Source organism: Pieris brassicae, chromosome 11 (assembly GCF_905147105.1).
Source record: "Pieris brassicae chromosome 11, ilPieBrab1.1, whole genome shotgun sequence".
Classification (NCBI taxonomy): domain Eukaryota; kingdom Metazoa; phylum Arthropoda; class Insecta; order Lepidoptera; family Pieridae; genus Pieris; species Pieris brassicae.
In genome coordinates, this window is record NC_059675.1 from 3,418,322 (window position 1) to 3,444,549 (window position 26,228).

The 26,228-nt window shown below is 34.4% G+C and overlaps 1 protein-coding gene across 5 annotated transcripts; it reads right to left on the reverse strand.

Moving 5' to 3' along the window:
* Positions 1–1,395: 1,395 nt before the first annotated feature.
* Positions 1,396–25,254, reverse strand: LOC123715949 (ran-binding protein 9). Of its 5 annotated transcripts, none has more exons than XM_045671341.1 (12): positions 25,053–25,254; positions 13,894–14,058; positions 13,467–13,669; positions 13,132–13,316; positions 11,911–12,023; positions 10,321–10,478; positions 9,461–9,572; positions 9,007–9,105; positions 6,800–6,871; positions 4,783–4,892; positions 4,358–4,469; positions 1,396–3,648 (listed from the first exon to the last, which is right to left on the reverse strand). In XM_045671341.1, the coding sequence occupies exons 1-12, from the start codon at positions 25,243–25,245 to the stop codon at positions 3,515–3,517; spliced, it is 1,656 nt and encodes a 551-aa protein (XP_045527297.1). In that variant the 5' UTR covers positions 25,246–25,254; the 3' UTR covers positions 1,396–3,514. The 5 variants fall into 5 exon arrangements, with proteins under 5 accessions (XP_045527297.1, XP_045527294.1, XP_045527293.1 ...); XM_045671338.1 differs by having other exon boundaries at positions 13,479–13,669; positions 25,053–25,251; XM_045671337.1 differs by having other exon boundaries at positions 9,461–9,569; positions 25,053–25,251.
* Positions 25,255–26,228: the final 974 nt, after the last annotated feature.

A 26,228-nucleotide genomic window follows, 5' to 3' on the forward strand; every position in this document is an offset into this window, starting at 1 on the left:
TAAGAGAATTATCATAATTATTCAATGATTCGTTATAATCAATGGACTCCTGCCTAAATGGGAGGGTGTTGAAATTTACGTTTCTTTACAATAGGAATAATTATCTACTATTTCTAATTTTTACGGGTCCTAAAGACTAAAGGTTAAAATATATTGTTATTTATTTCTGAGCAATCGAGTATCGAAGTAATAAAAGGCCGGCAACGCACTCACAATCATAGAAAATCATTCAAAATATTTATATGTTATCGATTTTTAGCATTACTGAATTTGACTTTTAAACTATACAATTGGTGTGCGGCTTGCGTGTTCTACCAGTATTGCCATCGATTTCTCATAATCAATTCCAATCAAACAACGAATTACGTTTATAGATAACATTTTAATACTGTAACTAACTGACATTATATCTCTCATCATATATACTTTTTTAATTGTTTCCTTGACCAGGATAAACTTTATTATTACAGTAGCAATTCAAAGAATAATATTATTTTTGGGGTAATTTGATATCATGTATGAATAAAATGTTATTGATAGTAGTCTGTATAAAAAATGACATTGAAAAGCGTTATGGAGTAACTTGTAATCATTAATTATCTAATATCAAATAATTAAAAGTATTGCATATACGGCCAGCCACGTGACATTTAACGGTCATCGCCTGTTTGGTCCTTATACTACCTTGGAAATTAATTTCATCGGAGACTGTTTTTCATCGAAAAATAATGTAATACGTAAAAAAATGGCGTTTGCCAACGTGTCTACTGACATGACATATGACATACGTTATAGGTACTTGTGCGACGCCATCTTGTTCGAAGCGTTTCAGCGGGTTTTTAAATGTATGTATGTGTGGACTCTGTTTCCGCACTTAGACGGTCAATAGGTCCATTGTGCGTAAGTTTTTAAATGTATGTTTAATTTGAATTTTAAAGCCAGAATCAAAAAAAAACAATTTCAGTAGTCATTAATAAATATCTAAAATGGTATTCAAAAACCTATCGAATAGCTCTAATAAATCTAGCGAATCATAATGTATAAGTCACATTACCTATAAAATATGTGTAGGTAGTGTTTAGTTTACACATAGAGGGGAATGTGCAAAAACACAACAATAACATACAACACATCGATAATGTTTGCGATACACCCTAACACGATAAGTTATAATGACTTTGATATTGTGCTTATTGCCTGTTAAATAATTTAATAAAATCTAAATCCGTCTTCGCCAAAATAGCGTGACATAATAAGGCAAAAAATTTGACTATTAAATTAGCGCAATAAAAAAGCTAATTACTAAAACATAATGACCAATGTCCATTTACAAACAAGGTTATACCAGTTAGGATATCCTCTATGAAGGTTATTCAGAAATAAAAATCATTTAGACGGTTTAAACACAATATATTATTAAAAAAGAAAACAATACAATATACGAACAATATTGTAGAATCGTCTTTACAAAGCAGTGTCTTAGCCCGACACACTAACACATCTAAGTCTATTTACATTTCCAAGAAAACCTCCGCATTATATTACAACAAAACGCGTACATAATATTTTTTTGTTTAATATGTTAGTGCGTCCAACTGTATCTACAAAACATTCTGCTATTAGAAATCGGCGAAAGGTCATATATAATATTTTACATCAAACTGGGCACACGACACGGGTCTATCAAAGAGAGCTTATTTTCACTTCCGTGGGATAACCATAAAAGCCAATACAAAACTAATCAATGTACAGTTAATTTAACATTCATTAAATCAAAACCAGGTTTGAAAGTGAAGTAAAACTGACGATTCGACCGTTTAGTCGTCTTTTGAACATCTTATTAACAATACAATTAAATACCAACTTAATATAGAACTGTTAAATCGTTTTATGGATAATTTCAGTAGCTCTCAGTAGAGTTCGGTACTAAAACAGAAGAAAATATACGAAGGGCCAATAGACCCGTGAAAAACGTGTTCGCTTTCACAAAACGTCGTTACGAATACTTAATTAAGTGATTGCCATTTGACGTATTTCCGAACACTTCCGACTTTGGGCCATCAAGAGATGCGTACATCAAACTTGCAAGCCTGCTGGTGTTGCAGGTGTCCATGGGCGGGGGTAAACACTAAATTCTAAGAACTAGTTTTCCAATTTAAAAAAAAAACATTTTTCAATCTAAAGGTAATCAACGAAAAAGTCCGAAATGATTTAACTGTACGTAAGTTACGGAACCGGTCGTGTGCACCAAAAGCAGTGACCTTAACACTTAATCAACTACTCGCAAACAGTTCGTCTCACATTATAATTATTATATTATTTATTTTTTTAGCCAATTAATTGGCAGCTACTCGTCTAGTCATTATTTAAAATCACGAATAAAAAATATTTTTACAAAATTAAGAACAGTATGAAAGATACAGGGCGTTATGAAAAAGAAAATATTTTTTTTATACCTATCACTAGCTTTAGGCGAGATTCAGAAACGAGACTGCTAAGTGCGACTCCCGTATGTCAAAAACGTATTAGATTGGTCGCAGTTCGCGCTAAGTCTCATTTCCGAATCTTACCCTTAGATACAAAATTGCAATTGGGAGATTCATGATAATTCAATACAAATTTAAATATATTAGCCGTTATCGTTGCAGTGGTTGTTAAAACAGGCTAAGTTTTAAATTCGATTGACTTTTGAATTGATTTAGGCATTGGATAAATTGTAATGAACACATACGGGCGGCCGCTCACTCGCTTCCAATTAATTGGCCAACAAAAAGCTCGGTAAAGTTAGGTTTAAGCGGCGGCACTATAAGTCTTATAAACCCTACAACCCACGCTACTGCCTATCGTACATTGCAACTGATCGTAGGCCATACATACACAAAACCCATCTTTATTGTAACAAGCATTTTAGAGCATTTTTTTATTTATTTTTATCTACGTGTTACGTAGACGAATACAATTGACGAATCACAAATCCATATACAAAATCAAAAACAGGGCGATCGTACATGAATACCATACAATGACTATGTAAGTGCTCGCTATCGTATAAAATAAGTAGTGCCCCGCGTCACCGATTATATTAATATTTATATTCTATAATATATCTATGTATTAAAGTCGGAAGTGATATCGTTTACCACTTCCGATTAACGAGCACACCCGCTAGTAACGTCCATATCGTTCGCACCGAACACTGCAATTTTGATTTTTGTCACGTTACGAGACTAGCCTGTCAAAGGCGTCCTTCCACAAAATAAAAGCAACTATCAAAATGAAAAGCGTAAGTACTTTGGTCATTTGTCGGCACTCCATAAACAAGAGATAAAATGTAAAACGATTCCAAACAGGGGTACGATGTCTCACTCCGCTAAACAATCCGTATGGAGACAAAAACAAAACGCTTACGTTATATTCGTCTCACTCCGTTAGGCTGTAAATGATTCGATCGAAAGGGACAACATCAGTGGCGATGACGGTGGGGGCGGGAAGCGCGGGGCGCGGCGCGCGGGGGTCAGCGGCGCAGAAGTGCGGGAAGGTCGGCGAAGGCACAGGCGCCGAGGGACGCTCGCGCCATACGCCGTAGGAGCTCTCGGGAGTGCGACACGCACGCTTCCACTGGCGATATCCACGGCATACCTTGGAACTCTATAAAGGACACATTTATTATAATCAGGACTATACGATTTAATTTATTATTTATTTTATTTTCTACCATTACAGGATCTCAACACGAATTCGAAAGATAAATTTACCTAAACATTATCAAAGCAAATAATAGTCAATGTCACTCTTGTGAATTGTCTACCGCAACATTATTGTGTTCAATGCACGCGTAGATGGTACATCTATTAAATGATCTAATAGGGCAGACATCTTTCGGTTTGATAGATTCGATTATGAAATTTCTTTGTATTTATAACAGCGCGTATTAAAAAAAGCAGCAACATCAATTTATTTCATCACATCAAGTATTAAGTCACGCAATTATTGGAGAATCTTGTTTTCTGTCCAATCCAACAGTAAAACGTTTCGTGACCTAAAACTTACCATTATGTGGTGTAAAGTACTGGACAGTGGAAAAAAATATTAACAATATAGCGTAATTCAATCCCCGCCCCGCATTATGACGTTTTACAAGAGGACCCCCCCCCCAAATTCGTAACGTAATACTTGAACGCTCCTTTAGTCCAATTTTTTCGACCATTTCGCGCACTAAGATCGCTAAAACTATCGTTTTCGTTATTGCCTCAACGAGTATATTTATTTTCTTAACTTATTTGTATTTTTTTAAATTTTAATTATTGATCCACATAGATTTACTTTTTTGTTTGTTTATGTAGTGTAGTATACTTACCCAGTATAGCGGAATTGAGCGCTTCGCAGACAGCCTCGCGGCGCACTGGCTCTAATTGCCAGCCCAGCGGGCTGTCCCATGGGTTGCTATAAGCTAACAGGCTAAAGGCATCCTGCAATGTACATTATAACTTCCCAATAAATGTGTTTAATTCCTTACAAATGCATAATTTTAATTTTATAGTTGATGATTCTATATAAGAACCGCTTAATTGACACATATAGTATATAGTCAATAATTATGATTGGCATTTGCTTCTTCAAATGTTTCTTTAAATAACTTCAAACTGATGCAAACTTGTAAATCGTAATGTACTCGGAAAATAATATAGATATCTGTTACCATTTCATTTATAATAATATAACGTTGGTGCCTGAAAATTGCGGGCTTGGCCTGATGATTAGGTGGGTAAACTTATACTATACCTCTAGCATTGACTTGTGGAAATGGTCCTGTGACAACTTCTGGCTCATGGCGTACAGCTCTCGTCCGAACGAGAGCATACGTTCCACGCTTACGCGGCAACCTTCACCTTCTGTACATACATATGTGTTAGTACGTATATAACATTTTTAAATATTATTATTTGTTACTGCTTACTGGCAATTAAGAACTTACAGTAACCTAAGTATCATAAACTAACTCAAATCAATTACAAAGTTTCTCTTGCATTTTTATACTTTAATATATATTCTGATTATTATAATTATTGAATTGGTAGTAACTTTTAATATAATAAAAATTATATCTAAGTACTTACTTATTCGCTAAATAATTAAGAAATTAGTACAATCGATAACCAATCACACAGACGTGGCAAGGGATTTCGGAAAGTGACGTCATGATATCGATAAACGTGATAGTTTGTGTGTATGTATCCGTCCGTGTATATCATGCGTTATTTAGATAATATATATATATATATATAAAGAAAACAAGGAACATGCATAATATAACATAATATATATCGCCATGTTTTGATAACCATCCCATTAATCTGCATGCTCAACCAATGATGAAATGTTAAATTTTTCATTGCAACAAGCATTGAAGTCTTAGACCAATGCAAATAAGTTTATTCAAATGGACATTATAGAATCGTCAAATTTGCTGTAAACTGAAAATATTTTCAAAGATTTTTTTTAAGTTACAACCAAATATTACAGCAAATTCGACCCGTGAAATTAGATTATGAAAATGAGTAATGTTAGAAGACATCAGTTGTTAAATTGATAAGAGAGAAGTCAGTCGAAGAGACCAAATGCACGCACAAATCTCACGCCAACACACTGACCAGGTTTCGTGTCAAGCGATAGCTAATTAATACACGGGTGACCCGTTCGCATCAAACTACCCTTTAAGAAATAAAAGTAAGGTGAGTAAAGAAATAAAGCCCGATTCACACAGATCCGACACAGTACCGGCACAGTGCGAAATATTCTTTCATACATTCTCTATGAACGCATCCCCACTTGTCAGTGTCAGTGACGACACAGTGCTCCAGCAGTGTTGCCAGATCAGAGGATTTAACCCTAGATTTAGGGGTTTCTTAAGCGTGTTAGGGGCAGAATAGGGGGAAAGAATATTTGGGGGTTTTTTTTAGGGGAAATTTCAAAACGTATCATGTTCCTGATTTTGGAACTAAATTGTAGTACGAACACATAGTAAAAATGGTCGCAATCGCAAAAACCGAATAAAACTTGAACCTGTCAATCCATTTTCTATTACAGATACTTTACATTATGCCTTTCATTTCCCAAAAATCCCAACATGACCACCGTTTTAATCGCCCATGCTACCATCCACTTGATGAGGGCATCCTAGAGGATTTCTGCGTGGAAATCAAATTAGTCTAGAGGTACGTCGTCGAGACCATCTGGCAACACTGGCTCCCAGTGTCAGTGCCGACACCGGCAATCACGGACGGATTTGTTGACAACGATATTTTTTGTCGGATCACTGACGCCGTGATATTGAAATCAAAATGGAGGATCATCTTTAACTAATTCTTTGTATAACATGATGAATTCTCCTTCTGTCTCTTTGAATTGCCGTGCTTCATGCACCCATTTTCTTTTTTTTTTTCTTGATGCTATTCTTCTTCGTCTAAAGCAACAGCTAGCTCCGTAGTATTGAACAGAGCCATAATCACGTTACTTGACGACGGACACGTTTTAACTGAAGCTCCGTAAACGGAGTACATGTGTGAATAGAATAACTGACGCAATACTGTATCACTGATACTTATGAGCGGATACGTTAACGGAACTGTGGCTTCATTCATATGTGTGAATCGGGCTTTAATGTGCGCTTTGTTAGGAACATTGCAAACGGGAGAATTTGCCTATTAAAAGCAAATTACTGAGACTCGAATAATCTTGTTAATATTAACAACGTTAGCTAGCACGTGGCACGACCGGTCGACATTAATACGATACGCACCGAACCGGCGCGGCGATAGCAGAGCGGCGACGCACGCGGTGACGCCCGGCATGCCTTTCACCGGCTCCGAACCTAAAACCACCACCCTCGCTGAACCTGCGACCTGACTCAGGGCGCTACCACATGCATTTTGACGTGTGTTTCTATTGTTGGCAATAGCAAAAGCTCGTATTTCTATGTTTACCCATGTCACTAAGCAGCATAAGTTCCTATATAGACCTATACAGTGATCTTTTCGAATTGCATACAATTTGCGGATATGGCTAATTGTAGTTTTGAGGGTCTGTTTCACAATGTACGGATAAGTTCCAAATAAGCTATTTATTACTTATTGATAGGATAAACACTATTGTTGCGTTTCACGACTGTCAGATAGCGCTGTTCGTCACATAGAGCCCATCATCTTCCAAATAATGTATGTGTTATAGCTATTTGGTACTTTATCCATATATTGTGAAACACACCCTGAGACTAAATACTATTTCATACAGACTGTGTCACGTGTCACTTTGTCATATTGATCTTCTGGCAGCGATACGAGTGTATGAAATGACAATTTGAAATGGCAAGACGATCGAGTCTAGGTATGTTTTCTTTTAGACTCGGCCGTATTCCCTTAAAAATCATCAAAACGTAAATTCCTTACCATTGGTACGTCCTGCAATTCCCGGAGATGACTCATGCGTTAGCGCAAATGACATAAGAAGCCCTAAGTGCAAGTCCCACATAGGAAAAGATCCACTTATTGCGTATATCCATTAAACATCTGCCCAAACTATTATTGCTCAAATACCCTCAATTAGGTAGACTACCCTCAATTAGGTAGACTACCGTCAATTAGGTAGACTACCCTAAATTAGGTAAACTACCCTCGATTAGGTAGATTACCCTCGATTAGGTAGACTACCCTCGATTAGGTAGACTACCCTCGATTAGGTAGACTACCCTCGATTAGGTAGACTACCCTCGATTAGGTAGACTACCCTCAAGTAGGTAGACTACCCTCAATTAGTTAGACTACCCTCAATTACGTAGACTACCCTCAATTTGCTTCTCAATATTAAGGCAATACGTGAATCTTCTCCAGAGCCCGGGCAGATGGCGGATGGCGTGATTAACAAGGCCGCATGCTATCTACGTTATGACATCCCAAGAAAATCATTATAATATAAAACGGTAGGGCCATGTATCCTGTGTGAACTTGGGTTCATTCATTTTACTCATCTCTGCATAATTCGTATAAAACCATAGACTACAAGGAAAGTTTCAAATACATCGAAATTTTGGTATCGAAATGGGATGGTATTAATACAAAATACTATAGACACATATATTATATTAATAATATTATGATAAAATAATTATAACTAAAAAGCGACGAGCAAATAAAATATTAAATGTTATTAAAAGATAATTATAAATAAAATATTATGTACGAGTGATATGATGTGCAAATAATAATTAACCATGTATTTACATAATTTTTAAACGTAAATGTTTTGTGTATATATTACTTTTTTTTGTAAGGCCACTGCTTGCACCTTGGAGATTCGTAAACCAAATAGTAACGAGGCTCATTTGATGCTATATATGTCGCAGTAAAGTAGTTAAATCAGAGAGTTAATTGAATCTCTAGGAAGTTAATTAAATGTCGATATTCAATCAAGTCGCTAGCATTTTGATTTAAATAAAGCAGCATCGAAAACGTTTAACCATCTGTCTGACCGAAAGCCAGCGTGTTGATTAACAATGTAAAACAAGATGGTAAAACAAGACTCCGCCATTATTATTTCATTTGTTATTGTTATTTCGATGTCAGAGCTGAAGAACGAAGCTTGGAAATTCCGTGTTTTGCTTTATTGTAAATGGTTAAGTTAGGTTAGGTTAGTCTTGTTGCCTAGGAACGTTTAAGAAACTCGTTAAACGTTTCGTTCACTCACTTGCCTGACAGAACTTTAGCGACTTAATGGAATATCGATTTTTAATTAACTCTCTGTTTTAACTACTCTACTGCGACATTTATATTGTTAAAAATTAATTAATTACCAAATAACTGGTACTTGCCGCACCAATTCCTTTCGCTATAACAGACGGAAAAACGGAGGAACTATTCAAAAATTTAGTTCTTGACTTAATTTCCAAACTTAGCATAGTGTTTATATTTAAATTACATAAGTAGAATCTTAAATAATAATAAAAGTACTTACCGTCGTGCTCACCGTTGGGTGAAGCGGCCGAGTCCGTAGTGGGTGGCGCTTGGACCATTTCTACATCACAATTTTGCTTCTGCTCTATATCTGTCACACCTGTAAAAATACAATTTTTGATATAACCGTATCTCCTTTAAAAAAAAATGTGGAGGTAGTATGTTAGCGCGCTCCCTCCGACCTCGCATCCTCGACCACTCAAACCACTGGTCTTGGTGACAAAGGTGGAGACCCATCATATAAGTAAACGAAATTATACACAAAAAAAAATGGTGTCTCAAATTTTACATTTAATACATGAGTTGAGACCGCCCCCGTAAGTAGTCAGAGACACTTGTGTTGGGGTAAACACCATTTATATATATTTATATTACTAAATAGAATTATTAAAAATAACTTATTGTTTATACATTTACGTGGTTCATATAAAGATCTAGGAATCATCAGTATTCACCATTAGTATGGAGGCCGTTGTGTGTGTGGTGGTCAGAGGCCGGCGAATGCGCCCTCGAGGTGTGAGATATAACCGACGTCGCCACGCCATTGTGGTTGGTCCCACCGCACTGCTGAAAGACGATAATAAAATATTAGTAATATCAAAATAAACACCATTTTTAATGCAGGGATAAGGGAAAAACTACTGAATCAATATTGATGTACTTGTTGGAATATACCTGATACAATTTGTGAACTAGCACTTCGTAATAGAAATTTCGCAGTACATATATAAGGCGCGGCTCGTGACTAAATTATCATAATATGTATGAAATGAGACTGAAATCAGTGGCTATAAAAATTTTAGAACGAATTTACGTAACGTTTCTGAACGAAACAATATTACTATAGAATTGAGAGAATAATGCACAGGTAACAATTTTACAAAAACTACCAGCGTTTTACATATATACATTAAATTTAAAAAATAATACATGTTAAATTGATAACCATCTATTGCTATGTTGGGGGTATTAAAAATCGTACCAAACCCAAAACCTCACAGCTGCAACAAAGCAACCAGCTCAAAGCTAATGTCAGAACCTATTTATTTCAACACACAAATATTTCAAGACACGTAAAAATTTTAAGTAACGTATAAATTATAGTAAACAATTTAGTATCATAAGGACTTCTGATTACTACAAATATTTTATGATAAATTTATTAATTTAAAAAAAGGTGTCCCAACGGACTATAAAACTTTATACTTAGAATGAGCAACAAACAAAAAATTAAAAAGGAATTGAGTTCTTTAAGAGGACAACACAGAATAAAATAAAAAAGAATAAGACATATGATGTGAGATATGATACAAACCTGTGCATCATCAGCCGTGCCATTGACCATCTCAACAAACTGGCGGCACTTTAGCAAGAAGAGTAGGTCTGGATCTCTCTCCAAGAGTCCCGGATACCAACGCCGTGTACTCTCTATCGCCTCGCCGATCCGACCGCTTAGCACCAACGAAGATATCCCTGTAACATTATTTTGTTTGTTAAGATAAAAGGGAGCGTTCAAGTGTTACGTAACAAATTTTGAGAGGGGGGGGGGTCCTTTTGTAAAACGTTACGATGCGGGGCGGGGATTGAATTACGCGTTATTGTTAATCTTATTCTCCATTTTCCAGTACTTTACACCACATAATGGTAAGTTTTAGGCTTTAAGAGTCACTGGAGTTGCGTCACGAAGCGTTTTACTGTTTGAAACAGAAACGTTACGGCGCCTTTCATGGGGGGGGGGGGCAAGAATCTCCAAAAATTGCTTGACGTAAGACTTGAACGATCCCAAAGTTAAGTATGGGAAACTGACTGATCATTAAAATATTAACAAAACTTAAGTTATCGAATAAATGACTAAAGTACGGCTGTTGTCTCTGGGAATTAAAACAAAATTTTGAAACAGCTCAATAGTAGAAAATAGACATAACATTTATTACTAACGAAACACACAAAATAATAATAATAATCAAAAAAGAAAAATAACTAAAATTATAGAAGAAAAGGAATAAGGTAATTTTTTTAGTGAGTAATGTGTGTGTTGAGGTTGTAATTAGGCCTGGATCAGCATTATACTGCGATGCAGACGTGTTCCGCAGCGATGGTCATTCAGCCATGGATATAATGGAATACATAGTACAATCTTTTTAAGTTTTACAAAGTACTCTAACACATAAAGTGGATATGGATTTGACTAATGTTAGGGGATGTTAGAATGATGTTATTTGAAACTTAGTCACAACACGTTTGACAACTTAAGAGTATAAGTCTGTCTGACTTTTTTTCATGATACCGTTAGGTTATTATAGGGCGACGGGAACTATGATACTGAATAAATAAAAGTATCATTAAATAAATTATTTTATAAAAAAAAATTAATGGCGCTACAACCTTTTTTTAGGTCTGGGTCTCAGATTTCTATTTGTTTCATGATCATTTGTATATCAAATAGGCAAGTAGGTGATCAGCCTTCTGAGCCTTACACGCCGTCGACTTTTTGGGTCTAAGGCAAGCCGGTTTCCTCACCATGTTTTTCTTAAGCGTTCGAGCTAATGTTAAATGCGCACATAGAAAGAAAATCCATTGGTGCACAGCCGGGGATCGAACCTACGACCTCAGAGATGAGAGTCGCACGCTGGAGCCACTAGGCCAACATAAACTAAATTATTTCATTAATAAATAAAATTATTATACTTTCCGCAGAGACTATTTAACTTATATGATGACAGATTCACAATAGTATAATATTATATTTTTCTAATAATTTGTCTCATTGATACGACAACCATTACCTAAAACTGTCATAAAAAAATATTAATATTGGCAAAAAGCAGACCGGTGACATAGAATAAAGTGCTAACTCATGGACACCTACAACCCCGAAATTTTATTATAAACTAATTATACATACGTTGTCGATTCTTGATTGAGGCGATATCCTCGTGTATGTGTTGGCCAGTGGCTCGGGAGAAGGATTGAGCTGATCCACAGTACCCATGGTGTACCAAATATGATGACACCATTCTGCAACAAATCAAAGACAAGAATTACAAAATTATCTAACGATTAAACATTTGGAGGCTTATAAAAAACGTACAAGTGAAAAGCAAACACGCCCGAGACTTAGGAAGGAGATCCAGTCAGATAATACTTCAATAAGATATTAAAACTGTGTAATTTGTTAGATTCTATTGGCATCTGTTTGTATTGAATAGGCTCCAAAACTACTGGACCGATTTGAAAAAATATTTCATCGTTAAAAACCTATATCCTGATGAACATACAGAATATTTTCAAGACAGAAAAATTGTGAAAAAATCGCGTACGTATCGGAAACTATCAGAGCAAAGTGTCATACTACAGTGTATACACATCAAAATCTACAAAAACTCCGTAACAACATATGTTAAACAAAAAACAATAACTTAAGAAATAGATCATGCTATGACCGAATCAAAATTAAATTTAAATAAAGTTATAGCTTTTTGACTGCAAATATTTACTCTCGTATGTGTACTTTTGTGTATTTTAATGAGCATAGTTAACCATGCGACATACTGACTTCTCTATATGCAATATTCGCTTGTAAAGGAATACGTGAGTAATCCGGCATGTCCTTGAACTAAAGTCGATTATTTTTCTATTTTGTTAGGAGATAAAGTGATCATTAAGCCCTATATATCACATTAAGAGAATATAGCAGTTCGTAACTTGACTTTGGTGTTCGAAATGGGCTCGAACTCCTATCCTTATAGCGAGTGTCGTCCACGGAAGGATGATAACCTACTTGCATTTGAAGAAGAAAAATGTTCAAGAACCAGACTTAGGAATCTGAGGCCAACACCAAAAGTTGTTACGGCATAGTTTCTTCTATATATACTTTTATGAATTTTCATTTATTTATAACTAATGATTATCATCTTAACAAGTAATAAATACCATTACTAATCACGTCAAATGAATACAAAAATGATTCAAATTCCCGTAAAAATAAAAACTATATTCTTCAGTGTTGTTCAGTATTTAGAAAATCTTATTTTATTATTGCTATTGTTTTTTATACACCTTGTTTAAATACAAAAGAAAATTGTACTAAATGACGTAAAACTCTATAATAACATTCCATAAGCACCTGTGAAGCACCTGCTGCCACTGGCCCTGCTCATCGGGTAGTGGGAATTCGTCAATTGCGAGACGCGTGCGCGCACGCAACTCTCGCAGCATGTCTTCAATGTCGAATACGAACGGCTGCTGCCCAAAGTTTGCATCTACTACCTCACCAGGCGTCTGAAGTCCCACAGTTGGATACAGATTGGGCTGCAAGGTATTTTAACGAAATTACATTATAAAATTAAATATGAAGAACAAATTCAATAATTTATAATTTCACAATTTAGAATAGCCAATTGTAGTTGTACCTCGGTAGCAATCTATCAATAAAATATTATTCTCAAAAATCTTAGATACCATCACACGCACCGGAAGTCCTCTGAAGGCGATACCGAGATGATGTCCGTTCTTTGTGTAGAAGCAGGTATTGTCGACAAGGTTCACTCCGCAGCCGATGACGTCACCAGTCGTAAAGGTGGGACCGTAAGGTTGCCCAGTTCCGGACGAGCAGAAGGAGTGGCCATCGTCACCATGGTAACCGTATGAGTGTTTATCCCACCCTGAAACATCACGTAATTCATGCAACTGTTGCAGAAAATGAACTGAAATATTTGTAAAATTCTATACGTATTGAGGTAATACTCGAGCGGCTCGATGCTCTGGCAGATCAGCGGTCATCGTGTACGAGCTCTAAAGATGCGAGGTATACGTGTAGAGGCCATCGTAGCGATGTTTCTCGCAGCAGTAGAGTACCTAAGGACTCTTACTTGGGGCTAGTACACACCGGGCAGTCTGTTCATGTTGACGCCATGTGCCGACAGGCCGATGCCCATGTAGCCATCCCGACCCTTGGACACGATGCGCACCTCGAAGTAGTAGAGCCCGCAAGCGGCCGGTATGGGATGTGTGGCACGTACGCTTGCTGCATCCTTGTGGGTTTTACCATGACCTGTAATTTTACAAATGCTCATATTACATGTGCCCTAATAAACAACTTGATTGGGATTCAAAAACTAGTGTAATTTGTTGATATATTCTTTACCTACACTGTTTAAATAAAATATAATATTTAAAATTGGCTGAAGTTTATAAAAAATTACTGCTATCAAATAGGCAAACTTGGCACTTTGCACCAAGATGGTAAAAAAGCGTCAAATAATATAAAAATATGATCGCGATGCGCCACTATTACTGGAATAGATAAGTGCGTTCGTTTCATTAAAACGTGTGCTTTTGACGTTATAATATTAATTAGATAATATTACCCACAAATAAAAACCAATACAAATTTACATATTCTGTCATGTCAACATGTCAGCTTACAAGGAAATATGTTATGAGAATTACACAAACGTTACGCAACAAGAATTAGAATATAAATACTGGAATTACAACCAAATACAAAACTTTTCGGTGTTAACGACCTTGTTGCTTGCTTCTTAACCTTTTTAAAACAAAACATATTAGAAAAATCTAAATGAATATTTCGTATTTATTTATATTATCACGTATATTTTAAAGTGGAACATGGACATGGTATATTATCACGTCTTTTTCCCGAAATGGTAGGCAGAAGCCACGGATCGAAGAACGGATCTCTACTTGTTGACATACCTCTCTTATCATCTACTTTCAAGATATTTACCATGCATGCTCGTCGGTCATGGGTACTTGTAACTTTTTCCTTCTCTATTACTTTCTGGATTTGGTCCAGGTATGTATGACAATGCCTAGCCTACCCGATCTTACCATCCACGATTGCCTTGTATATCCTACTTGCTAACCGCTTAATATTAATAATGATTATTAAATAGAAGATATATGCGGAAGTAAGAGTGGGTTTGTATCATGGTGTGAATGTAAAAGCGTACATAAAGACAACTCATTGCTAAATATATTAGAATCACACGTAAATAGCACGGTGAGCGCGTGTTGGTAAACATTATCAAGCGTATCAAGGTCGACCGTAGTAAAAACTGCGTAAATGTAGTCCCGTTACCACGCAAAACAATCGTTTCTAACCACGGCGTTCGTGTAGATGGAGACGCCACGCCAACGCATAGATATCTTAAAAATCGCCCACCAAATAAATACGCCTAATTTTTACGATCAGAAATTAATACTTTGCAACCCATCTTTAAACTAGTGAGGTTGTAATACTATGTACTAGGTTTTCGTAGAAATAGTTTTTGCAATATCTGAAACCGTTCGCAGAATTAAAATCAATAAATGCGAAATAAATTTTCGCATATATGCTCTCTCGAAGGATGGTCGAGAACAAAGTGCGTATTCCAAAGATGTGAGCGTCTCTCGCGCAGGTTAACAACCCCATGTTTACGAACGCGGTTTATTTATTCTGCTACAGTAATGCCCGTAAAATTTATACATATTTGACTATTTAATAGGTTTTAGTTTTTTAGATTTTAAGAATTTTGTAATATCATTATCATTAACGAGCTAATTAGGACTGAAAGAACGTTGAACTTTTAATACATTGGGTTAGGAAAAAGTTTTATTCGAGTGTAATCGAATTAAATTTAAACAAACTTCTTAGAATAATCGATATGGCGTTTTTATTAAAAATATGACGAATAAAAGTAATCTATCACGTATAGACTCTAAAACATACATGATAAGCGTAATAGCTAGAGCTCAGATCTTGAATTAAATATATAAGTTATTTTTCATTACTTATAATTAGTTTCAGAGTCTGGACTTAGCTTATCACCCTTACTTCATTGTAAAGGAATTTGATTTAGAAAAAGCATGACTATAATTTAATTTTTAATCGACGTTAATCTGTTTTCAAAATTTGTTGATATTAATTTTCTTTCAAATTCGAATACACAAATAAATAATTACCGATTATGGGTAAAGACTCAACGATAAAGGTGAACGACTGAACAATTTAAGACAAGACTGCCTTCACATAATTAAATCCATGTTATAAAGGAAATGTTAGTATCATTAACAATACTGATGTGTTTTTTGTTCGCAATGAGTAATACATTGCCCTCCACCTGAAGCGGTTACTGACTAATGAATCACCAACGGACGAAATCATACGAAGAGACGAATAAAAGATATAAGACACTCATGAATTAAGAAGTACAGTTTTATTAATCAATTAGATGATTGTTGTATAATGTTGAATGCCGAAATGTAGTATGATAAATGAAGCCTATTACAAGCCGCTTTATGTAGCAAGTTCTTACTACTAAAAGACAGCTTATAAATTCAAAAAAAAAAACTTCTCGTAGAAGTGTTAAATTATCCATTTTAATAGTAACATGCCGTAATTCCCAAGTATATTCAACTAAGAACAGCCTACAGGAATGCTTAATACAAAATCCCCTACTCATGTCAATAATTAAAGAAAACAGGAACATATTTCTATTAAATTTTGCTAGATAAAGCATAAAAACATGCAATAAATTAGTTGCTATCATACAAGCCATAACCGCTATATTAATACAAAAAGTAGACGGGCGAGTCGCTTTATGAAGCCACTCCAGTAATTAATACTTTAAATACCGCGAATACGAGGAAAACATTATCTATCAACATTCAGTTTCATTAATTGAGCAATGATGAAAGGATTCTTTGCAATATTTTCCTGAAAGACGACGATTCGGTAACTTAATAACTTATTATTTTCTAAGTAGTAACAGTGCGTGTTAACAGTAACATTCAGATTCAAAATTTTACGTTATTCCTACAGAATCTTCAAAGCCTGAATTTTACTAACAGAATTCCAAACAGTTGCAAAGACACAGTTATGTATATTGCATAAGCCTGACCATTGTGGTCTGTAATTTTCTTGCAAACTTTTGAAGAGTTTTAATCAATACTGAGGCCCGAGCGCTTTTCAATAAAAACGCTTTAGGATTCGCGAACGAACGAACGCGGTTGATAATATAAACAGTTTATAATAAGCATGAAATGTATAAAGCGTGTTAATACTTGGCTCACTTACTATAGAGTTTTTGTTGTGTAATCTCTGGATTCGGATTTATAGTCCTTCATTGCTAATCATTTACTGAGTCTCTTCTCGCGTGCTCACACAATGACTACGATTTCATGCATAACAAAATTAGGTGAAATTACAAATTAGGCTTTAAAAACCTGAGGTTATAGCGATGTTTTAGTGTCGTTAAATGGAGAGCAGAAAAACGTATAGATAATCGATGACGCCTAATTATTAGTCATGGTCAACAACAGTCTACACGTGCAAGCAACCCCAATTTGTAAACAAAAATAACGTATTTCTTAGAAGGTTCGTATGCATGATGCCGACAATCGAATTTATTGCGGGCTAGGATTGGCTAGTGCTCCATTGTTGTCGGTATTGAGAGTGTGTAATGCTATGTAAAGTAAAAAACCAAACCCAATTGATTTTTACGATTTAGGGAATTCGTCGTTAATTCGAGGGACGTTAGATGGAGTTACACTGTATTGTAAACTTTTTCGTATGACCTTAACCTATGCCGTTAAGGCTGTTGTCAGGCAACAGGGCACGTAAGAGCAGCGCATTGCGGGACACCCGCAACTAAGTACAGCATTACATAAATTGAATCATTTCACAACCTCCATTCTCAATTTATTCATTGAGCTTAATATTTTTATAATTTTTAGCATACTAAGTCACTACTGGGAATGCGAATGAAAATCGAGCCTTAAAGTTCAGGATGAATTTTAGCATATTGAAAATAATATAGTTCAAGAAACGTAAATTGTTCTAGGGTCTGCAATTACTTTTAATACTAAAATCTTCTACCCCAGAACGATATTGTCAGTTACTAAAGTTTTGTATGATGTCGGAAGGATATAAAATAATTGTAGGCCCTTAAGGTTAGGAAAACAATAGAAAATCTACCACTAATTAGACACAACACATTATCTCTACACCTAAATAATTTTGCTAACAAACAGAGCATTTGTCTATTTAAAAATTACTATTTGCAAACTATTTCCTAATTCTCGGTTACAGTACATATAGAACTGCGCTTTATAGTTTTATAAGTTGATTTCAAACAGATAGTCACGAAAACGATCGAATCAAATCGAAACGAACAATATCGAGAGATAAAAGACATTATTTTTCCTTGCGCTGTTTGTTAACAAGCTCATATATATTATATGCACGTACGATACATCCAGAGGCGTAAGTGGAAATAGGGCAGGTGGGGTCTTCTTCCCGGACCCTGCGTCCCACCTTACAAAAGAGAAAACCACTTCCATTAAACAGTTCACACGAGCCCCATACACCACTTACGCGTCCAGCTGCTCGGTCCTTATCCAATCCAGAAATCTTAACACAACGATTTTAATGTTATGCCAGTAGTGCGGCGAGTAAGAGAAGTGGAAGCTCGAAGCGGGCACAACTCTCCAATGCTTGAGACACATTGTGGCTGGTTTTAACGGATTAATTAACGGATTAACGGATAATGTAACGACACTGACGCAGTCGACTGCGTCAGTGTCGTTACATTCAATGTAGAGCATCTCGATTTTAATCCACTAAAATAGCATTCACCAATGTTTGTTTTTATAGCAAACATTATGCAAATGACGCAAAGCAATGCGAGCGATATGCGACATTATCGCAAACCATGCAAAGTTTTTTTTCCTGATAAACGAGCAATAAGAGCAAAGTGGTGCTATGGAGCGGATCATACTTTATCATCTATTACTAATTCTAATTACACTATTTTACTAATTATTTTAAACTAATTTAGTGGTCAAACGTCTAAAACCTGTTTTATAATGCCGCTAAGGTCTCTCCTCTAGGTATTTTCCGTATTCAACCTACTCAATATTGTAAATATCTGAATCGCATGTACAGATATAAGAATCACTCATAGAATCAGGTTTGTCGAGGAAGGCAAGTTTTTGTTAACGCTGTAAAAGTTGTGAAGCTTCGTATGACACGCTTGGTATCATACGCTCGACAGACTTACAAATTCAACAAAAAAAAACTAAAGTACTCAGTAGACAAAATGGAAACTCAATTTCCAACGTTGACTTGACGCTGTCCGCAAACAAATGTGATGTGATGTTATTTAATAATATAATATTTAGGTAGATTAAAACAAAATTCGCCATAGTTTTGACATAGACACCCTCCTGGGATTAACTTTGTGAAATGAACTTGACCCTATATTGGCGGGCGCGACCTACATTGATTCGGCGGTCAACTTGACACTGATAAACACGAACCATTCTTAACATGAATACTTCATGTAACTTAAGCGCTATGGAAACGCATAGAAATTCATTTCTATGGGACATTTTAAAGGCAAGTAATCTACATACTTAACAAAAACCAAATGAAATGAGAGAGAATTACGTTAAAGTAAGTCTAATCCACCATTTAATTAATGTGCTCAGTTTTACTGTCATACAGTACGTAGGCGTTTACATAAGACCTACAGCTATCTTTAGAGCAGCGAACTCATAACTATATACAGTGGAATCTGTATAAGTCGAACCTCGTTAAGTCGAAATCCTCAGTAAGTCGAATAAAATTGCAATTCCCTTCCGCTAAACCCCTAAATACGCGGTATCTCGAATTATTTAGACTTTGTAACTCGAATAAAATGTTGATTCCCTTGATAAAACATATTTATCGAATTTCAAAAAGGAGACTCCGTCGGTTTCGTAAAATATAATGACGTCTTACTTGGAATTCCCCGAAATAATAGCATTAATAAAATCCAAAACATATGTTCGGGTTCGAGCTACTGTATTGTTTTTGTCCTGTACACGTGCAATTAATAAATACATTTACACAACTTTCTAAGTAACGTAATGTATTCGGTTCGTTGTTTGAGCTTGAAAAAATCATTAATAAAGAATCTGCAAATAGTTTAATTCAAAAGATAACGGATTTTCTTTGTGTACAGTTCACTTGATATGTAAAACTAAAGTTGAATCGTTATTCAAATTCAACTCTATAAAATCGAAAAATACATATAGAAATCGCACAGCTGTAAGTCGAAACTTCAGCAGTTAAATCATAATATGTATCTCGAAATTGAAAACTCATAAAATCGTATTTTTTTTCCATTTTCGTTGACATTCGAGTTATAGAGATTCCACTTACATGTAATTATTATCTCTTAACACAGTAGCAAGTAGAACTTGACCTCAGATATTTATTCAAATTAGATAAATAGAAAAGAAACATCGTTAAACTAAAAAGTGTTTACTATTTAAATTATAAAACCGTTACGAAAAGTCTCAATGAAAATAATATGTATATGAAGTATTTTGTTCAACTGAACAAAAAAATCAGAGCATAGCAACTGAAAAGTCCTAATGTCAAATGTAACAAAGTAAAATTACCATTGTTTTAAGAATTGTTATTTATGCAATCTCATCCTTTTGCCATAAAAAATACGGTTGATTTTTCAATGCTCAACTATCTGATATTCCTATTCATACACCTCGGAAGCAAGGCCATCAAGCTTAATAAAGGCAGCGAATATAGGCCTTATGTTGAGTGCATAAGAATGGATTTAAAATGCAGAGCAGTAATGCGAGGGTGGGGATCCACGTGGCGACCCAACGCAAGCGAGCTTGACCTAGTTAGTAGATGCACCATTTCGGTCCTGTTACGAAAGCCCTTTACCAATGCGTATATCGTTCCGTTGCTGATCCTTTCTAATATATCTTGTTCCTTGACGAGTGACAGTCACGTCACTTTGCGATGATTGAACTTCGGGACTTTTGAATACCTTGTCGTCAATTTTACGATTACGTTTACGTGACTTTAACGTGTAAACATTCCGAGTAAATAAGTAATTTTCTGTTTTAATCTCTATATTTATATATTACGGCAGAAGTGCAGATGTTAGTGTAAATGATGAAATATGCATCGTAGGTTTTGGCAGAGCGCCGTATAGCAGTGTCGTCAACTATTTGGGATACGAATATTCTGTAAACGCCAAACAAAGAAGCAGGATCCAGTCCTGTTTCTTTGTTACCAGGTTAATACGTCAGTCCTATCTGACGTTCCGTAACTTGTGGTCAAAAAAGATTTGATTTACTAATATAAATTATAAAAGACTCAGCATCACAAAGCTAGCTTGATTTTGAGTTATCAATGTTAAAATTTAATTCATTTTTAAAAATAATTTAGGATTTCCATATTTGAAAACTATACCACTGTAGTAATAAATTGCCTCTTACTCAGAAAGTATGCGCATACGCACAGTGACCTATGGAAAGGGTCGCAGAGAAACAACGTATATTTGAGACGTATTTAAAGGTTCTCATATACTATAATACAATTTATTTACATTTACTATTTGTAATACAGAAAAGTACGTACGTATACAGTATGTAATTGATATAAAATAGACTATTATAATAATATATATATAATTAGTCCCTAGTGCATTCTTATTACTGTTGAAATGTGGGTTAAGTAATGTAAAATGCAAATGTTGCAAGCGACCAACATCGGGTGTCTGTTAAGTACAGCATAGTTAAGGTATTTGTTTTTCATTTGATAAACTCTCTTGTTAAAAAGGCACGCCAATTTCAGCACAAAAAATCAAAGTCAAGGTTAAAAATAAAACCTATATCGTATATATTGTAACGCCACAATTGAAGAACCTTATAATGAGCACTACGGTTCATTGACTGCGAACAAAGACAAAGAGAATAAGTTTAATCCAGTTAGCGAGCAATCTTCCTATTGCTTCTGACTGATCTTGAGACATTCGATGACCTAAGGACAAGGAGTCTTTCGAATTGTAAACGAGTGTCTTAAGCAACGATGAGCTAAACTTATAGTAATACAATTCATTTTAGACATTAATCATATTAGGTAATTAACGTATCAGCGGTATATAAATTCAAAGACATAAGATAAAGAAAACTATTGCAGTGTCAATACATATGTGAATGAATTACATAAATATATCATAATTTACTGTCAATACAATGTTGTCTAAAGGAAAATTGAATCAATCTTCGCAGATGCTAAGAAACGCGTCCTTAAAGAACTAAATCATAAAAAAAATTGCCGTACATCAACCTGTCTCATTTCCATTTATTTAATTTGACTAAAAGTTCGATAGTTAGATGAAAAAAATCAATCCAATTATAGACTATATAAAAGTTACGCAGACGTATACGTTGGCAATAACTACAGTGTTTTCGCATAATTCATGTCAATAGATCTACGAATAAATTTACGAGGGGTCATTTTCAGAAAGTTGCACGCACTGCATGACCTCATTCCCTCACGACCCCTCTATCCCTTGGGGTGAAATCTCCATAAGTGACATTTTCCAAAGTAAGAACTTATCTCCGTTTGCAATAATACTTTTTGAAACCTGTTCATAAAACTTTTAAGACAAAGACAAAACATACAAGAATACTTTCGGAGTAGAATTACAAGTTTAGAAATAATTTAATAATTGCGTAACACTGAGATGAGTGTTTTCTAGTTTACGTGATTATATATACAAGTTTCTTGACGTTTGACGTTACGAATAACAAGATTTATATAAAAACGTATCACATAATAATAGTAACAGCCTTCACGCTGTTGGTTTTTATACTTCCTACAAACATGTACAATCCCAGCTAGAATCCTGAATAACATCTAGTTGTCAACTGTATCTTTTGTGTTCCATAAATAAAAATATTTTAATCTAACTTTCAAGCATAACCGCAGAAAATAATTAATAGTACGATATAATTATATTCTATTTCAAACGCGGAAATAATCGATTCTTCCATAAACAATCAAGCACGTCACAAATATGTAGTTACAACATACTACGTGGAATATCAGAAGATCTACGCTCTGCCTACACAACTGCTCTATTGTATCTAAGATTGTTGGCATTAAATCAAGCGACAAAAAAATATACACTCCTAATTCATGCGTACCATCTTGTAATATGTGATTTGGTGCTTCAATCGTTTTCGATGATTACGAAAACACATTTTTTTACAATTCAATTATTAACGCAGGTATGAAGTGAGGTAGTCGGGAATGCAATCGATATTCATTAGGTCATTATAGAACATAGATTATGAATTTCACATCGACTGCATCGCTACTGCAACTGGCAACGGATATAAATAACTTTCGAACGAAGGCTTTGTGAATTAGACTGTGTCAAATCACAATTCACATATTACCAATTTACTGGAGAGTCCTCTTGCATTAGTCAATTGTACAAAGTAAAACATCGAAAACGAAATTAATTATATATTAACATTATTCTACTTCTTATTTCAAAATACACAGACTAACCCATCTTGCGAGATTTGTATCGATTCTAATCGTAACATTGTCATTTGATAAGCTCTTTATACTAAAACAGACCTCAAAATGATGTGAATCCGTCTGGAGTCTAGACTAAGTCTAGACAATTTTGGGCAGGTGCATTGGCTTTTTCAAGTACGGGTCGACACCCGACACGACGTGATATAAGTTAAGGATTTAATTGATGAATAATCAACTATCGGCAGGTATGTAAAAATAGAAGTGCGTAAAATTTAATCGACATTAAATTCATTGGGAATCAGAACTACCAATGATACAAATCAGCAGATAATATAAGGTGATGTCTGAAGAAAATTTTATAATTAAAATTTATTTTACAATACATTTAAAGTTGATTGCCACGAATACCGAAGAGACCAAAATATTATAATATAGCCAATAACTGCAGTTAAATATCTGCAATCATGTGTAAAGTGGAATATGTTGAATAAGTTATTGAAATTCCAGATGCTGATGCATATAATTTAATTGTGATGCAAACAAACAAATAGCATATAGGAATGTCATTTTAAAATATAGTAAGTAATAAGTTTTATTTAAAGATTACAATATTTACTCAAATGTTCTTAAATATAACCTTTAACCACATCTATCTAATCCCTAATGAATATTAATGATAAAATAATTAGATAAGAAACTTTGTTTTTTTCCTTTTCAGTGATATTTAGAATTTTTTAATAGGAAAACAAATAATAAACATGAATAGCCCATAATTAACTGATCCACAATTTCATATAGAGACTGTAAAATGACTGAATACAATTAGCTTTATGTACTTTTATAATTAGTTAAAGTATATTTTACCTATATTTTAAGAAATATTCATTGTTAAACTTCTTTATCCATTGCTCTTAGAGTAATGTTTAAAAATGTTTTAAATTACAAAAATAATTTTAATACACAATTGTTTGACACTGAATACTTACGATTGTATTTTCAAAATATATTATATTTACCAACCCATATTATGTCCTGGGACTTTTAATTCAAGTTATAAAATAATAAAAAAAACCATTTAAAAGAATTTTTAGTATAGAAAATAAAAAATAATTTCATTAAAAATAAATATTTATTATTAATAATCAAAAATCTATTTATTAAATAAAGAATAATAAAGGGATGTTTTTTTATAAAATTCAAAAATAATTTTTGTTTCAGGGATGTTCAATACAAATGCTTAATCCAGTTCAATCAAGAGCAAACTTAAACAATGACTTGCTATATGCCAACTCGTACGTGGTATTTTTACGTATCATATCAAAGAAAAACTAACAAAAAAGTGATACTTTAGCATTGATTTATAGATAAAGGTTGTTAGACATATTTTGTTCAAAGGAGAGACCTTAAGTCTACAATATTACGATTATTGTATTACATTAAAAGAAAACGAAAAAGCTTTTGTTAAATGCCAGCATGAATGTTTTATTATCAATGTTGATACAAAATATACGATCAGCTGATTTCTTTGTTTGCATGACAGCTAAGACTCGATGCTTGCATTTAAGCTGACACGTCAAAAACCCCTATTAATACTTATGTATTAAATGAAAATTATTAAGTACTTAAACATCTTCATGCAGTAACCAGAGTCGCAATTAACTACCCGATAAACAAACCTTGAAAGTTCTTACCTTTGTAGTGCACTCTAAGATTATTCTGTGATAGACCGATGTAGCTGAATTTGTCCTTCGTGCTCCATGATTTCGGGAGGGGTGTCTCATCTTCGTTCACATTAGGATAAAGCAATTTTAAACGATCTACATTATCACTTTGCACTTGATTTTGGGAATCCATCGTCCCTCGTCCACTACCCATCGCAGCCATTTCTGATTTCCGTATATCTTGACTTAGAGTGACGTCACATCCAGTTTTTGTCATTATGTTGGCATTTGGTAGGATTGACATTGCCATATTTAGCGAAACCAGAGAATGTACTTTGAAACAAAGAACAGACTATAATAGCCTTTATGGTCTCATATAAAATGCAAAAGTAATACAAAGATTTTTATAATTGTATCGGATTTAAGCAAACATTACTTTTTTCTTCATGTTATTTAATTAGATTTACTTCTTTAGAATTAAATAGATAATAATTGCAACGATATCAGATTATGACTTAAACGTATTTGACAAAAAGATAATCACTGCAGAAACGGCGTAATCAAAATTCTTCTGTTAAACTCAGTGTAAAGTTTTATTTTATGATGCACAAAAATACTCCAAAATACGTTAAAAAAATCGAAGGCAGAGTAGTTGGAAAGTTAAAACTTTTAAAGAAAACTGATTCCACGTTGTTAGAAAAGAAACAAATATATTTTGACGAAGTTCTTGCAGTAAGAAGAAAATTAACAGTTTCATTTTTTCTTTTTTTAAATATTATGGCAAAAGTTTACAGTTTACTTTTAAAGGACTTTTAATCGATTTAAACATAGATTACTGTTTTAGATATATCGTGATGCCTTTAAAGAACTGATTGAAAATTCAATTACATATTCTCCAATATTACTTGATATACAAAACTCTTATGAAAATTCTTTAGGCGTTCGTGATGATCGCATAAAACAGCTCATCACTCAAGATGTAAGTTTTATTAAATCAATTTTTTATCAAGTGTACCATAATTAATATTAAGTGTTTATGAAAATAAGTCTCGTTGTTAGGTTTCTTATCGAAGTCAGTCCTTTGTTAGACAATGCCTATCTATATCATTATAACATATTCAATACTGACACAGTCACTCGATTCTCTACTATATATGCCTATCTATATTTGCGACGTATTGACATTTATTATCGGTTTAAGAATCA